The following is a 15,454-nucleotide window of genomic DNA, read 5'->3' on the forward strand; positions in this document are numbered from 1 at the left end:
ATGTTGTGATTATAAGGATGGATTAACAGGTTTATAACTGGTCTGCTGATTTTGGAATTTGCTGGATTGGGGGGGGTGGAGCCGGTAATCGGGGATGTAAGGTTAAATTGAGAATAGTTATAGTTTTAAAAGTGAATGGATTTTGGAAAATGTGAAAATATGGAGGCTTATAGAGGGAGAAAAAAAAAAATTAGGCACGGGAAGAGAAAATGGGAGTTTGAATTTACAGTGATTTGAATATTAGATGAAAATGTTAACAATTGATTTATAAGTTGTATAAGATACAAAGGTGTATTTTTATAAAGTAAGAAACTGTTGCAGATGATAAAAAAGGGATGAAAACCGGGGAAGGGGGGGAGGGGAAGCCCATAAAATATGGTTTTTCAATTATGAATGCAAGAAAAATTTTTCTGTTTTGTATTGTTTTTTTCTTTTTCTTTTTTTTCTTCGCCCTTTCTTTTTCCCCTTTTTTTCCTATTTCTATTTTTCTCTTTTTTTGGTATAACAATAGATGGTTGGATGGATGTCCTCCTGCGTACTGCCCTGGTTTGCTGGAGCTCCCTGGTGGCAGGGGGGGGCTTTGGGGTCAGGGGAGGGGGAGGAGGACAGAAATCCAAGCATAAAATGGACCATTTCTGACTGTTCACAAACATGGGATACTTCTGTGGCAGGGGAGGACCCATGTGGGTGGGTAGGAAGGAGGTGGAAAAGGGGTTTAAGTATGTACCGTTTTTTTGTTTTTTTGTATTTTGTAAAATTAATAAAAAGTATGTTAAAAAAAAAAAAGAAAGGCTTCGGGGGGACCTGGAGGAGGGAATGTGGGGCCCAAAGGGGTTTTTCAGGGGGGTGGTTAGGCCGTAAATGGATGGGAGCGGTGTCTTCAGAGCAGGGGAATTTTGTGTGAGAGAGTTTAGGGGGTTCATTTAGCGGCTGCAGCCACCGCAGAGTCATCAAGCCCGCTGGCCCTGTAGCCCCGCCCACATCCCCACTTGTGGCCCCTCCCCTCCCATGCCTTGGCCCCGCCCCTGAACGACCATGGCTTGCCCCCCCCCTAGTTTTGATCCTGGGTACGCCCCTGAATAGGCTTAAAATTTCAGATTGAAGTACTTACATGTCTGGGTAAGTGTGCTTAAATATATATTTTTAGTAGGTGCTGAAAATAGTACTGTTTGGTGAAGGCACTTGCCTGATGTCAATAGGCAGGGAGTTCCATAGTGTAGGAGCTGTCACACTAAAAGATTGATTTGTTAGCAAGTGCAGAATGAATGGAGCTTGTGAAAGTAGCAGACTCATTAACAAGTAAACAAAACAAGTGAAGTAGCAGCCATGCCCATACCCCTGCCCCCTAACTTCTCCCAAACACACCCTTAGCAATGCTTCACATACAAGCCTCACTCTCAAACCTTCCAAATATCCACAAAGATAATTGCTAATTCCTTGCCAGCCAGCAAGCATCTGGTCTACAAAAATAGAGCAGCATTAAGCAATATAAAGGTAAAGGGACCCCTGACCATTAGGTCCAGTCGTGACTAACTCTGGGGTTGTGGCGCTCATCTTGCATTATTGGCCGAGGGAGCCAGCGTACAGCTTCCAGGTCATGTGCCAGCATGACAAATCCACTTCTGGCGAACCAGAGCAGCACACGGAAACGCCGTTTACCTTCCCTCCGGAGCAGTACCTATTTATCTACTTGCACTTTGATGTGCTTTCGAACTGCTAGGTTGGCAGGAGCAGGGAGGGACCGAACAACGGGAGCTCACCCCGTCGCAGGGATTCGAACCGCTGACCTTCTGATCGGCAAGGCCTAGGCTCTGTGGTTTAACACGCAGCGCCACCCACATCCCATATTAAGCAATATAGTGTCATACAAATAGCAACATATCAACTCTCTATTGGGGGGACGGGGACGACGACACTAAAACAAATTGTCCCCAAAGAAGGATCAGGGGCAGTTTTTCCCTTATCACTGTAAAGTTAAGGATATAAAAAACCTACCATACTGCATCAGAATGATAAAGGTAAAGGTAAAGGGCCCCTGACCATCAGGTCCAGTCGTGTCTGACTCTGGGGTTGTGGCGCTCATCTCGCTTTACTGGCCGAGGGAGCTGGCATTTGTCCGCAGACAGCTTCCGGGTCATGTGGCCAGCATGACAAAGCTGCTTCTGGTGAACCAGAGCAGCGCACAGAAATGCTGTTTACCTTCCCGCCGGAGCGGTACCTATTTATCTACTTGCACTTTGATGTGCTTTCGACCTGCTAGGTGGGCAGGAGCTGGGACCGAGCAACAGGAGCTCACCCCGTTGCAGGGATTCGAACCGCCGACCTTCTGATCAGCAAGCCCTAGACTCTGTGGTTTAACCCACAGCGCCACCTGGGTCCCTGCATCAGAATGATATCAGATATCTATTTACTGCTGTCACGAACTGGCAGGACACCGGGGTGGATGTAGAAAATCCCAGGAAGGACTGGGACACACTGGGGAAGCAGAGGATAGAGAAAGAAGAACTCACAGGGTGACAGAGCATAGTGAGGAGATGGGGGAACAGCAGGACCCATTACCAGAGCCAGAGGGGCCTTTGTTTTCATGAACACAGTGGGCTCTGAGGCATAGGGAGCAGCAGGAGGGGTGCTCCAGGGGGGGGCGTGGCAGGCAAGGACCCACAGCCCAGCTCCTGAGCTGACCAGGTGGGGCTTGCTAGCTCTGGGAGGAGATGTGTGATTCCTCAGCTGGAGGAAGCTTGGAGCAGGTGAGGGTACCATGTCTCATCAAGCCCAGATGCTGCAAACAGCAGGCAAAGTACAAAAGGGAAGCAGAGCTGAGGGGCTGTGTGCTCAACTGCCCATGCTGGTGGGCCTTGACTTGGATGCTCTTGGAACTCTATGGGACTGTGCTTTGGGTTTGACTCTGGACTGTATCCTGACTGCTGGACTTTAGACTTGGCTACTTGGATTGACCCTGGAATGTGTTTCCTGACCTTATTCATCTGCGGCCAGGAGCAGAAATCAGTCGAGCAAATACTATCTATGTTCTTGTTTTTTTAAAAAAATTCACAGACAGTAATTGCTTTTTGGTTGTTTCCTTTGCTTGAAATGTAGGTTAGCTGCATAACATGAAGGCAGACAACGAGGTAAATGTAGTATTTGGAGGAAACCGAACTGCAGCAGAATGGAAATGGAGCTGATTGTAATGAGGACAGGTCAGAACAGAACCCACTGCCTTCTAACACCCCAAGCCCTCTCTTTCATAACCCCACCCCCAGCTAGTTTGGCCAATGGTCAAGAATAATGGGAGTTGTAGCCCAACATCTAGAGCAGGAATCCCCAAACTCAGCCCTCCAGATATTTTGGGACTACTATTCCCATCTTCCCTGACCACTGGTTCTGTTAGCTAGGGATGATGTGAGTTGTAGTCCCAAAACATCCGGGTTTGGGGATGCCTGATCTAGAGAGCCACAGATTCCTTATCCCCGCTTTACTACCAGCCTTTACCAATAACTCTTATCTGATATCTTAACGTCGATATTTTCCCAACTTTTAACTGGAGAGAATCATTCTAGATGATCCAATGTACAATATTTCTGTGGGATTAAAAGAAACGGGATAGGTGAATTCCATTGCATATTGTGAAACCCTCTTAGCTCAACATAGCAGAGAGTCACTGTTAGACTTGTGGTGGCAGTGTGGAGAAACAGATGTAGCAATGAAGCTAAGTCCGTTGTTTAGTTCTGGAGTGGGGAGCCTGTGGCCCTCCAGATGTCATTAGACCCAGCCAACATTGCCAATGGCCAGGGATGATGTGACTTGTGTAGCCCAAACATATTCGGAGAGCCACATCTTCCCAATGCTTGATTTACTTAATAAGTTTTATTACTACAATATTTGTTTTTCCATTTCACCTTGTGCTGCAGGTAGCTTATCTGCTGGTGTGACCCAGCCACGCAGCCAGCTGACTTACAGAAGCATCATGTGAGTAGGTCTAAGGGTATGACTGTGTAAGAGATATTTTTTTAAAAAGGGTGATTTGCTGTGGAGGTTTCTTGGACCACTGGGGGAATTAGACATTCTCGTGGCTGGGCTCAAGTTACATGAGCTTCCAGTGAGGTTGCAGCCTCTAAGGCTTAAACCCAGGTAAGGAGGGAAGACGCTGGCAGAAAGAAATGTTCCAGGCCAATGTAACAGACATCCTTGGATTTTGTTGTTGAGCTCATATTCTGGATCATTCATGATAGGCCGCTTAAGGCGCCAGAAATGATGCATGATTGCTGTATAAACACAGTTGCTAATCCCTACGGACATGTTTCTGTCTGATCATTTCATTTCAGCGCCTTAGCTTTAAAGTGAGAATATTGATGTGTTCAATCTGTAGAAAGCGAAGCGCCGTAACTGATGAGGCCTAGTTCGCCACCTAGTCCGAGATGGCTGGACGTTAGCAGTGTCTCTTGTTAATAGCGATGGTGAGGAAAGCCTTTTTCACTCAGAGTATGTTTCTCTCCAGTCAGCCTAAGGGCAATGGGACACATGGAAGGAGTTTTTTGAAGTGAGATTCTCAAAGTGAACCAAACCTGCTGTGAGACAGGATCCATAAGGCATCACCCACTCAATGGCTGGCTGCAGACTGTCCCACATACTTTACCCCTGACCAAGGGACCTCCTGTTGCTCTAACCCAGCCTTCTTCATGCTGTGCCCCCACCAGATGATGTTGTATTCCAGCTTCCACCAGCCCCAGCCAACATGTCCAACAGCCAGTGGTGATGAGAGTTCTAGTCCATCAACACCTGGAAGGCAGCAGTTTGAGGTAGGATGTTCTAGCACAGGCATCCCCAAACTTGTGGCCCTCCAGATGTTTTGGCCTACAACTCCCATGATCCCTAGCTAACGGGACCAGTAGTCAGGGAAGATGGGAATTGTAGTCCAAAACATCTGGAGGGCCGAAGTTTGGAGATGCCTGTTCTAGCATAAGATGTTGATGTTTCTGTTATGTGTGAGCTACAGTACAGATATCTATTTTAGTTGCACACCAAGTTACTGACTGATGAAGCTGAAAGGGGGGGGGGGAGTGCTCACAAGCTCTTGTTGAATGTAAGTGCTTTGTTGCCTTGGAAACAGGAGCATCTAGAGGTATTTGGCCTTGTCAGTGTGCGCTACAAGTGAAGGATTTCTCTCTATTGTTTATTGCCCAATGTGCTTTTCTGATTAGGAGAAATCAATACATTTTGGATGAAAGTAGGAATGTTTTTTTTCCTCATCATGCTGGAAACTGGAAAAATTATAGCTTGCCAGGCAATACCAGTAGAGGCTTACGGAAGGCCTTATAAATGTTCATGTTGACTTCCTTTCTTGCTTTCTCACAAAAAAAGTGCTCTATTGAGATGATACAGGAGCGGGGCCATCCCTGTCTGGAGGCAGATTGAGGCAACCACCTCAGGCAGCAAATGGTGAAGGGCAGGGAATGGAAGCAGCTGCATGTGTCATGTGGTCTGACTTGTCCTACGTAAGCAAGCCTGCTGCCCTCAGAGTGGAGTATGCTCCCATTGCCAGTGTCAGAATATGATCCAACTGCTGTCAATCTGATCAGCTTTTGTACATGAAAAGGGGAAAGTGTCCTTAGGGGGCAAAATGTATTTGGTTGGCCCTGGACAAGAGGTTTAAATGGAATCCAGCTTTCTTGAACGGGCTGGAGAAGTGCAATTTATTATGCTTGGGAAGAGTTTGGATTTGATATCCCGCTTTATCACTACCCGAAGGAGTCTCAAAGCAGCTAACATTCTCCTTTCCCTTCCTCTCCCACAACAAACACTCTGTGAGGTGAGTGAGGCTGAGAGACTTCAGAGAAGTGTGACTAGCCCAAGGTCACCCAGCAGCTGCATGTGGAGGAGCGGAGACTCGAAACTGGTTCACCAGGTTACGAGACTACCGCTCTTAACCACTACATCACACTGGCTCTCCACACTGGGAGCTGGGATGGTGGAGAATGTTTACTGGAAACTTGTTTTAGTTGAAAATTCGGAGATGCAGAAAACTCTTCTCAGTTCTAAGCTTCATCCAAGCTATTTAAGACTCCAGACTAGGGATGTAAGAAGGCGCTGTTTTCCACTCTGCCCTGTATTTGTCACACGCAGCGCTATTCCCATTCTGCTGTATTTTATCTTCTGCCCAAAACTTTGTTTTTCATCTAAGTATCTGCTGTGGTGAAATTAGGTAACATATATTTTATGTAATTTGTTAAATAAGTTATATTTTCATTATTAAGAGGTGGGGAGGTCAGTTTGAATGATATCCTTGGATCCCTTCCAGGCCTGTGATCCTCTATCCAGTAAGAGTTGGAATCTAGTTGAAGCAGCTGTGGAACCTGCCAAACCAGTTCCTTTAAGGTAATGGTTTTATCTGGCCACTGAAGTGCCCTTATTAGCATCTCAAAGAATGAACTAGATTGCAACAGCTACAGCTAAGACATAAGGATAAAGGGGACCCCTGATTGTTAAGTCCAGTCATGAACGACTCTGGGGTTGCGGCGCTCATCTCGCTTTACTGGCTGAGAGAGCCGGCGTTTGTCCACAGACAGTTTTTCCGGGTCATGTGGCCAGCATGACTAAGCTGTTTCTGGCGAAACCAGAGCAGCGCATGGAAACACATTTACCTTTCCGCTGGAGTGGTACCTATTTATCTACTTGCACTTTGACATGCTTTCGAACTGCTAGGTTGGCAGGAGCAAGGACCAAGCAACGGGAGCTCACCCCATTGCGGGGATTCAAACCGCCGCAAGCCCTAGGCTCTGTGGTTTAGACCATAGTGTCACCCGCGTCCCCAGCTAAGTCATAGAATTGTAGGGTTAGAAGTAGTCCAACCCTCTGCAATGGAAGGCAAGGCAAATGATATGATTGTGCTATCCCAGCCACCCTGGTTGGCCAGAGCTGTGGTGTATGTGAGCTGTAAGCTGTAAGTGGGAAACAGAGACATGTGCTGCTCTGGTTTGGACCACCCCCAAACAATGCCCTTGGCTTCAAACCCACAGTTAAACAAATTGTTTTGCAGTTAGGGAAGTGACAGAGAATTGTACTGTGTGATGAAGAAATCATTGACTACATAAGCAAGCCAGGATGGCTGCAGGATGAATAGTGAGCCACATAATCTCCCCACAAGCAAATCAGAACAAATGCTCCAGAAGAACTGGACATAATCTAACCTCCATGTAAGCTCTGTGCAGGCAAACTAGGATGAACTCTTAATAAGATGCTGAGTTTGAGATTTTAAACAAAGGCTGGATGGCCATCTGCCAGGGATTCTTTAGCTGTGATTGCCTTGCATTGCAGGAGGCTGGGATAGATGACCATTTGGTTCCCTTCCAACTCTCCAATTCTATGAGGCCTAAGGTAGACAATAGCATAAGCATAACATAGAAAAGCATGAGGCCCAGATAGACACTCGCTCTATTTATTCATTATTGCCCTCTGCTCATGGTAAAACATATTTCAAAAGCCCACTTTTTGGGTCCCCCCCCATCTTTATAATTGTTTGTGTCTGGGAGCAGCAGCGCAATCTGATATCAAAGTCTGTAACTGGGAGAAAGGGAAGCTAGGAGGTTCTTAGCCAAAAGGATCTGCTGATTTAAAAAGGGGGTGAGTTGAGCGTTGCATCCCACATACTTTGTTTGCTGCAGCTGAGAGGCACACAGGTCTTGGAGGCTCTGCGGCAGGCATGGGTGTCAAAGCTTGGTTCGTCTGTCTTCTGCTTCTGGAGCCCTGGTGCCAGAGAACCGGAGCAATTTCCTCCTCTCAGGAAAGAGACTTTCCCCTCGGAGAGGCTTCCCTGCTTCCTGATAGGATCGGCGAGCAGCACAACCCCGAAGTCCATTTCATCTGGAGCAAGCTGGGTGCTCAGGCGAGGCCCTACAGCCTCTCCCTCTCCCCGGATGACTACAACCACTATTTACCCAAGCCCAAGCTCCTGCGTGCCACACGGCTGATGAAACTGCTGGGCTCTTCCTACGACCCCTTCTGGATGTCTCTCAAGGACCCCCGAGGTCTCAACACGAGCCTAAAAGAAGTGAGTGTCCTCAGCCAGGACTTGGCCGAGCGTACAGCACGCTTTAGGAAGAAGCTTCTGCAGCAGGCAAAGGGTTTAGATCTTTCCAAGCTGCTGCCTGCTGAGGACGGGATCTCCCTCGGCCTGAGCAAAAACCTCCTGCACCGCTTCCATCAGTGGCTTGCGGATAGTGCTACCTGCCACCTGATCTCTTCCTGGGTGGACATGGGGCCCATCTTCTGGCCACGCTGGGTACGCCATACGGACTGCGACCAGACTCACGTTGGGTGTTCTTGGCCCCCAGGCATGACTTGCCAGCCTGCCCAAGTTACCCAGATCAAACTCCTAGCGTGGCACTGCTGGGCAAGGAAAGACCACGTGCTGAGACCGGGGAAGTCCTCACAGCAATGTGCTTGGAGGCAAGTCCCTTACCCTGTGGTGGCTACATGCAAGTGTTCCTGCTGATGACAAGGCAACGTGGGTTTCGCATTGCCAGCTACGGATTTCTCAAGGGGTTTGCTGCCGTTTGCTGATGAGTTGAAATCTGCAGAGCAGGTGGTCACCAATAGTCTCAAGGGGTCTCCGAACCAGAGGGCAACGGTAGCAAGAGACGCCAGAAAGCAGTGAAGATATTAAAGACTGCGTCTCAGCGAGATCTTTACAGCAAGCAAAGAAAACTAGACTTTGTGGTATTGCTGTCATCTTTCAGGAAAGGAAGTCAAGGCAGTGATATCTCGTGGGAAGCAGAGATGGCCAACATCTTTTGTGGACTGACAGGCGTAATGACAAACTGACGGCAGAAACGGAACGCATTTCACCATTGACGTCCTGGGAGGCAATGTGCTTCGGAAAGTCAAGGAATTGTGCTCATCATCACTGTTGGTGAAACCTGATTATTTCTGCGGAGAAATAAATGGTTTTAACAAGTGTCTGGGATTCTTAGGCTCGTTTAATTTTTATCTGGGGGCCAGAGAAATTGCTATGTTGTTGGGTGTATAGGGCTGCAGTTTTGCTTGAACATAATTTAGTAAGGTGGGTTTTCTACACCTCCTGTTTTCCATGAGACTTATGCTAGTGAATTGTGCCCCATGATAATCTAGCTGGGTGGCTATAAAGATGGGAAAAGATATCTCTAGTTGACTTTGACCTAGGTCTTTGATTCTGAAGGGCTGCTGTCTGTGCAGTTTACTTTTCTCTCCATTAGTTTTTAATATGTATTTGTGGCAGGCATGGGGAACCTGTGGCTTTCCAGATGTTGAACGCCAAGTCCCATCATCCATTACCAATAGCCGTGCTCGTTGGGGCTGACTGGGAAGTCAACAAAATTTGGAGGACTTCCTCATCCTTGATTTAAGAAAGTGGATGGAAGACAGCTGCATTTGTAAGTTAAATCTAGATAGGGCATGGGTCTCGCAACACTCATTTTGCAACCTCCAACGAAGCCCATTAGACTCTGAGATACATCACTTGGCAACTTCGAAGTTACAAAAACGCCCAATTTCTATTCCAGGCATCCCCAAACTTTGGCCCTCCAGATGTTTTGGACTACAATTCCCATCATCCCTGACCACTGGTCCTGTTAGCTAGGGATCATGGGAGTTGTAGGCCAAAACATCTGGAGGGTCACAGTTTGGGGGTGCCTGTTCTATTCCCTTTGCACCTCTTGCCTTAGACTTATTTATTAAATTTGTATCCTACCTTTCTTCAATAGAACCCCAGGCAGTCCCCGTCCGGGTACTGATCGGACCTAGAACATTTTAGCAAGTGCAACGCTTCTGCTGCATTTTGTACCTTCATCCCATAACTCTTCTCTTAAAGATGTGTGCAGGGAAATATTACAGAAGACAAGCCTAGCATTTGCTGCTTAGTGATAAAATGTGACCTTCCCAAAACAGAATACTTTCTGTACTTCAGTATTTAAGTATATCCACACTACAGGCTTAAACTTGTTCAACGGTTTCTTTTTTCCTGGGATTCATAATTTTCCCAGGGACCCCTAGGAACAGTAGTCTTCTGAGAGAGCCCTAGGAATTGATGGTGGTGAAGGGAGGATGCTAGGAAACCTCTAAGGTCTTCGAATCCAAACCAAACTGAAATTCTTAGGATTGTCTGCTGGAAGTGATGACTGTGGGTATTGATTTAGGTGTGATGTATGGGATCAGAGTGCTAGTTCTGGGTTCAACTTTTGCCTACCATCATTAGCAAGTCTGAAAGTAGGTCAGGTCCTGATTTGCACAATTATTGTTCACCTTGCCTGGTTCAGGCAGCCTTTTTAATCAAATGAGCCCCAGGATTGTAAAACAATGAGCACAAATTTCTAAATGGAGGCACTCTAGAGGAGAGCAGGTATGTTGGAAATATGAACAGGACAGCGATGCTTTTAAAGTATTGCTATCTTGATCTCCTTTGTCCTCGCAATTTCAAGGCTGCAATTTGTTTCCATGTTACAACAGGAGAAATTGCAGCTTGAGAGCAACTCTATTGATGGTTTGTAATCTCTAAGGCGGGAATCATCAGCGACAGGAATGAGACAGGAATTTAGTAATTAAGGAAATCACAGCCCTGGGATGCACTGATGGACCTGAAAGTGACTGAACCAGAATAGCAGAAAAGATGCGGCTGGAGCAACAAAAGGTGTGTGTGTGTTGCTTTTGGCAGTGCATTGTGATGGATGGCAAGACAGACGCTGCATATGAATGTTGCAGGTTACATTAAAGGGAAGGGCTGTGGTTTAGTGCTAGAGAACATGCTTTGAACCTGGGCCCCTTTGCAAGCAATCTCCACCACCATCAGATAAGGATGGGAAAGAGCCACGATTTGTCACTAATATACATAATACAGAGCTAGATGCACTAGCTATCTGACTTGGTAATCTAGGAGCTATCTTCCTTTTGTCCCAGTGTTGTTCAGCTGCAGACCAGCAACCTGCCGTACATCATGGATGCCGACAAATCAGAAACTAGCCATGACCTTTTTATAAACATGAACATTTTGATCGAAACCAATTGCATTATTCATCTTTCCCCTCTGCCAAATCTTTTGACACTGCAGCCCTTTGAATTTCCCAGCATGCCTCTTGCTGCAGACCAGGGCAGCACTTGGCTGCCAAAAAATAAGGGGGTGGGAGCAGTGAAAAGGTGGACAGAGATAAAATATTTGTAAGCAGAAACTGGGGAAATGCCATCTATCCTTTTGGAAACCAACAAAATAATTGGAAGCTGAGCAACCTTTATTTGAGTGATTAAACCCACACACAAACACACACACAAAAAACAGTGGTTGAATTTCTTGAAGGGCAAACCTGATTGTCAGGTATGGCGGGAACGATATGGTTTGTTTGTTTTCAGTAAGGAAATGGAAGGGAACAGCGGCAATGGGGTTTGCTAGAAGCACTAAGACACTGTTTGCCAGGGCAAATTATATTTTCCCGAAGTAGCATTTCTGAAACAGGTTCCCTTGTAAAAAAAAATACTCTACTTTGTGTGCACATACCTAATTTTGCACCCAGGGCTAGCCCAAGACTTTTTGCTGCTTGAGGCAAAAGATAAGCTGACATTTCACTTGCTTCCCATTCCCTTTAAAAGCACGGAGCAGGCAAGCCGTTGAATTTTACTTCAACACTGTAAACAGGGCAGTTCTCCACTCCAATGATCCTGAGAGCAGCAGCTATCTCAAGGCAAGCTGCACAGAACACATAGGTCAGGGGTCAGCAAACTTTTTCAGCAGGGGGCCGGTCCACTGTCCCTCAGACTTTGTGGGGGGCCAGACTATATTTTGGGGGGGAAATGAACACATTCCTATGCCCCACAAATAATCCAGAGATGCATTTTAAATAAAAGGACACATTCTACTCATGTAAAAACATGCTGATTCCCGGACCATCCATGGGCTGGATTTAGAAGGCAATTGGGCCGCATGCGGCCCCCCTAGGCCTTAGTTTGGGGACTCCTGAATTAGAAACATCGCCTCCTGACCCCACCCCCCTCGCCTTCCCCCCTCCACCTCTCCCCCCTTTTCTTCTTAATGTAACCCTAATGTCTCAACAAATGAAACTGACCTATGGAAAATGTAACTTGAAAAAAGAGACATTGCGCATACCTTTGTAAACCAAGAGAACTTTAATAAAAATATTTTTAAGAAAAAAGAATCACAAAACCAGATTGCTGATGGAGGTTTTTTGTTTGTTTTTTGTTTAGCATTCTGTAGTGCACCATGATGAACACATCAAAATGATGGGGTTTTTACGATGCAATATTATCGACCTCTTGAGACAGTTCTTCCCTTATGCAAGAGGTACTCATTTGGGATTGTTACAAGGATGCCCTCTAGTGAGCAGGCTGAAGCAGCTGTTTAAATAAAGATGGCATCTTTTGCTAGTCCATCAATGCACTGCAGGGGAGAGAACAAAGAAACTCATTGCTATCTCCCCATATTATTATTATTATTATTATTATTATTATTATTATTATTATTATTATTTATACCCCACCCATTTGGCTTTCTCCAGACACTCTGGGCAGCTCCCAATCGAGTGTTTAATAATAATAATAATAATAATAATAATAATAATAATAATAATAATATAATTAATAATTAATTTTTTGTACCCCACCTATCTGGTTGAGTCTCCCCAGCCACTCTGGGCGGCTCCCAATCAAGTATTAAAAGAATCCAGCATTAAATATTAAAAACTTCCCTAAACAGGACTGCCTTCAGATGTCTTTTAAAAATGGGATAGCTGCTTATTTCCTTGACATCTGATGGAAGGGCGTTCCACAGGGCGGGTGCCACTACCGAGAAGGCCCTCTGCCTGGTTCCCTGTAACCTCACTTCTTGCAATGAGGGAACTGCCAGAAGGCCCTCAGCGCTGGATCTCAGTTTCCGGGCGGAATGATGGGGGTGGAGACGTTCCTTCAAGTATACTGCACCGAGGCCATTTAGGGCTTTAAAGGTCAGCACCAACACTTTGAACTGTGCTCGGTAATGTACTGGGAGCCAATGCAGATCTCTCAAGAACGGTGTTACCATGGTCGTGGCAGCCGCTCCCAGTCACCAGTCTAGTTGCCGCATTCTGGATTAATTGCAGTTTCCAGGTCCCCTTCAAAGGTAGCCCCACATAGAGCACATTGCAGTAGTCCAAGCAGGAGATAACTAGAGCACGCACCACTCTGGCGAGACAGTCCATGGGCAGACAGGGTCTCAGCCTGCATACCAGATGGAGCTGGTAAACAGCCTCCCTGGACACAGAATTGACCTGTGCCTCCATGGACAGCTGTGAGTCCAAAATGACTCCCAGGCTGCGCACCTAGTCCTTCAGGGGCACAGTTACCCCATTCAGGACCAGGGAGTCCCCAACACCCGCCCGTTCCCCCCAAAACAGTACTTCTGTCTTGTCAGGATTCAACCTCAAGCTGTTAGCTGCCACCCATTCTCCATTTATATCTCAACAACCCTGAAAGGTACGTTACGCTGAGAAACAGTGACTGACCCATGGTCAACTAGTGAGCTGCATCTATATACACACACAAAAGTGTGTATAGACTAGGCATGAACTGCATTGGTAGCAATCACCATAGCTGCCAAGTTATCCCTTTTTTTAAGGGATTTTCCATTATGCTGAATAGGCTTCCTCGTGAGAAAAGGGAAAACTTGGCAGCTATGGGCAATCACAAACAGGACTAACTGTCCAGCCACACAGTGGTTAATTCTGTTCTCCCAGCATTTCCCTGTTCTATTTTACATTGTGTGAAAGCTGAGATAGAATGCAAACGTCAACCTCGCTTTAAGGCATTCACAACGGTATTCCTACCCCCTGGAAATCTTGCTGAGCCGTGTTCTGACTTCTGAGACTGTGCCAGGTATTCCTTTCACTTGCCCAAGGCTAAAAACCATGCTTTAAAGAACTTAAAAGAAGCAGCAGAAATCCTCAGTTTCTGCAACCAGTACCAAATGCCAGGCTTGTGTAGCTCAGCCACAGGATCCTATGATATCGGAGAATAAACCATGTCATCTAAGGCAATCTGTCAGGTACTAGGCGCAGCAAAGAAAAAGAAGAGGGCACCAGGACAGGGAAGGAGGTGGTAGCTGGGCCCACATATAATGCAATCCAATGAATGTTTAATCAGGAGTGAGTCCCACTATGTTCAGTAGCTCTAGATCAGGCATCCCCAAACTTCGGCCCTCCAGATGTTTTGGACTACAATTCCCATCATCCCTGACCACTGGTCCTCTTAGCTAGGGATCATGGGAGTTGTAGGCCAAAACATCTGGAGGGCCGCAGTTTGGGGATGCCTGCTCTAGATCCTGGAGATGAGCCTACTGGGTAGTACGACAGACTGTTCTCTCCAGAGCCAGTGTGGTGTTGTGGTTAAGAGCGGTAGACTCGCAAACTGGTGAACCGGGTTCGCTTCCCCGCTCCTCCACATGCAGCTGCTGGGTGACCTTGGGCTAGTCACACTTCTCTGAAGTCTCTCAGCCCCACTCACCTCACCGAGTGTTTGTTGTGGGGGAGGAAGGGAAAGGAGAATGTTGGCCGCTTTGAGACTCCTTCCGGTAGTGATAAAGCGGGATATCAAATCCAAACTCTTCCAGAGAAAGGAGGCACAAAATCAACTACAGGGCATAAGCAAAGCCTGGCTGCATCAGACCAAAGGCCCATCTAGTCTAGCATCCTGGGTCCCACAGTAGACAACCAAATGCCCATGAGAAGCAGGACCTGAAAACAGCAGCACTCTCCCCAGTTACGTTCTCCTGCAACTGGTATTCAGAGCCATACTGCCTCTTATGGCTTTAGCAGAGGAACAGACAGGTTCATGAGAGATGGGCTCTCAATAGCTACTAGCCACAACAGGTGTGTTCTGCCTCCACAGTTGGAGGGGCTGAACAGCAGCTGCTGGAAACCATGAGAGAGGTGGGATGCTCTTCTGCTCAGGTCCTGCCTGGGGGTTTCTCACAAACATCTGGCTGGCCACAATGAGAAGAGGATGCTGGACTACCGGTAGATGGGCCACTGGCCTGATCCTGCAGCCCCTTCTTAAATTCTTATCCTGGAGAGAGTATATAGCCATCATAACTAATAGCTGTGAATAAGTTTCTCCTCCATGAATTGGTACAATCACCTTTTAAAGCTACCCAAATATGTGGCCTTTTTCACACTATGGAAATTGGTCCGAAGCCTACCTTTTCCATTTTATTACCCATTCCTGCCTTTAGCATTACAGTGGTGCCTCGCTAGACGAATTTAATTCGTTCTACGGGTCTTTTCTTATAACGAAAAATTCGTCTAGCGAATCCCATAGGAATGCATTGATTTTTTTTGGATTTTTTTTTGCCCATAGGAACGCATTAATTGAATTTCAATGCATTCCTATGGGAAACCGCAATTCGCTAGATGAATTTTTCGTAAAACGAATTCGTCTAGCGAGGCAACCT

General features: G+C 46.5%; 1 protein-coding gene across 1 annotated transcript; it reads left to right on the forward strand.

Moving 5' to 3' along the window:
* The first annotated feature begins 7,696 nt into the window (after window positions 1–7,696).
* On the forward strand, window positions 7,697–8,488 carry LOC118091155 (noggin-like). Its single transcript, XM_035127821.1, has one exon. It carries the CDS (start codon window positions 7,697–7,699, stop codon window positions 8,486–8,488), a length of 792 nt encoding a protein of 263 aa, XP_034983712.1.
* Window positions 8,489–15,454: the final 6,966 nt, after the last annotated feature.

Source organism: Zootoca vivipara, chromosome 9, assembly GCF_965207765.1.
Source record: "Zootoca vivipara chromosome 9, rZooViv2.hap1.1, whole genome shotgun sequence".
Taxonomy (NCBI): domain Eukaryota; kingdom Metazoa; phylum Chordata; class Lepidosauria; order Squamata; family Lacertidae; genus Zootoca; species Zootoca vivipara.

Bases quoted from the DNA above. Each gene is read 5' to 3' on its own strand.
- LOC118091155 (XM_035127821.1), top strand. From the start codon at position 7,697: ATGGGTGTCAAAGCTTGGTTCGTCTGTCTTCTGCTTCTGGAGCCCTGG.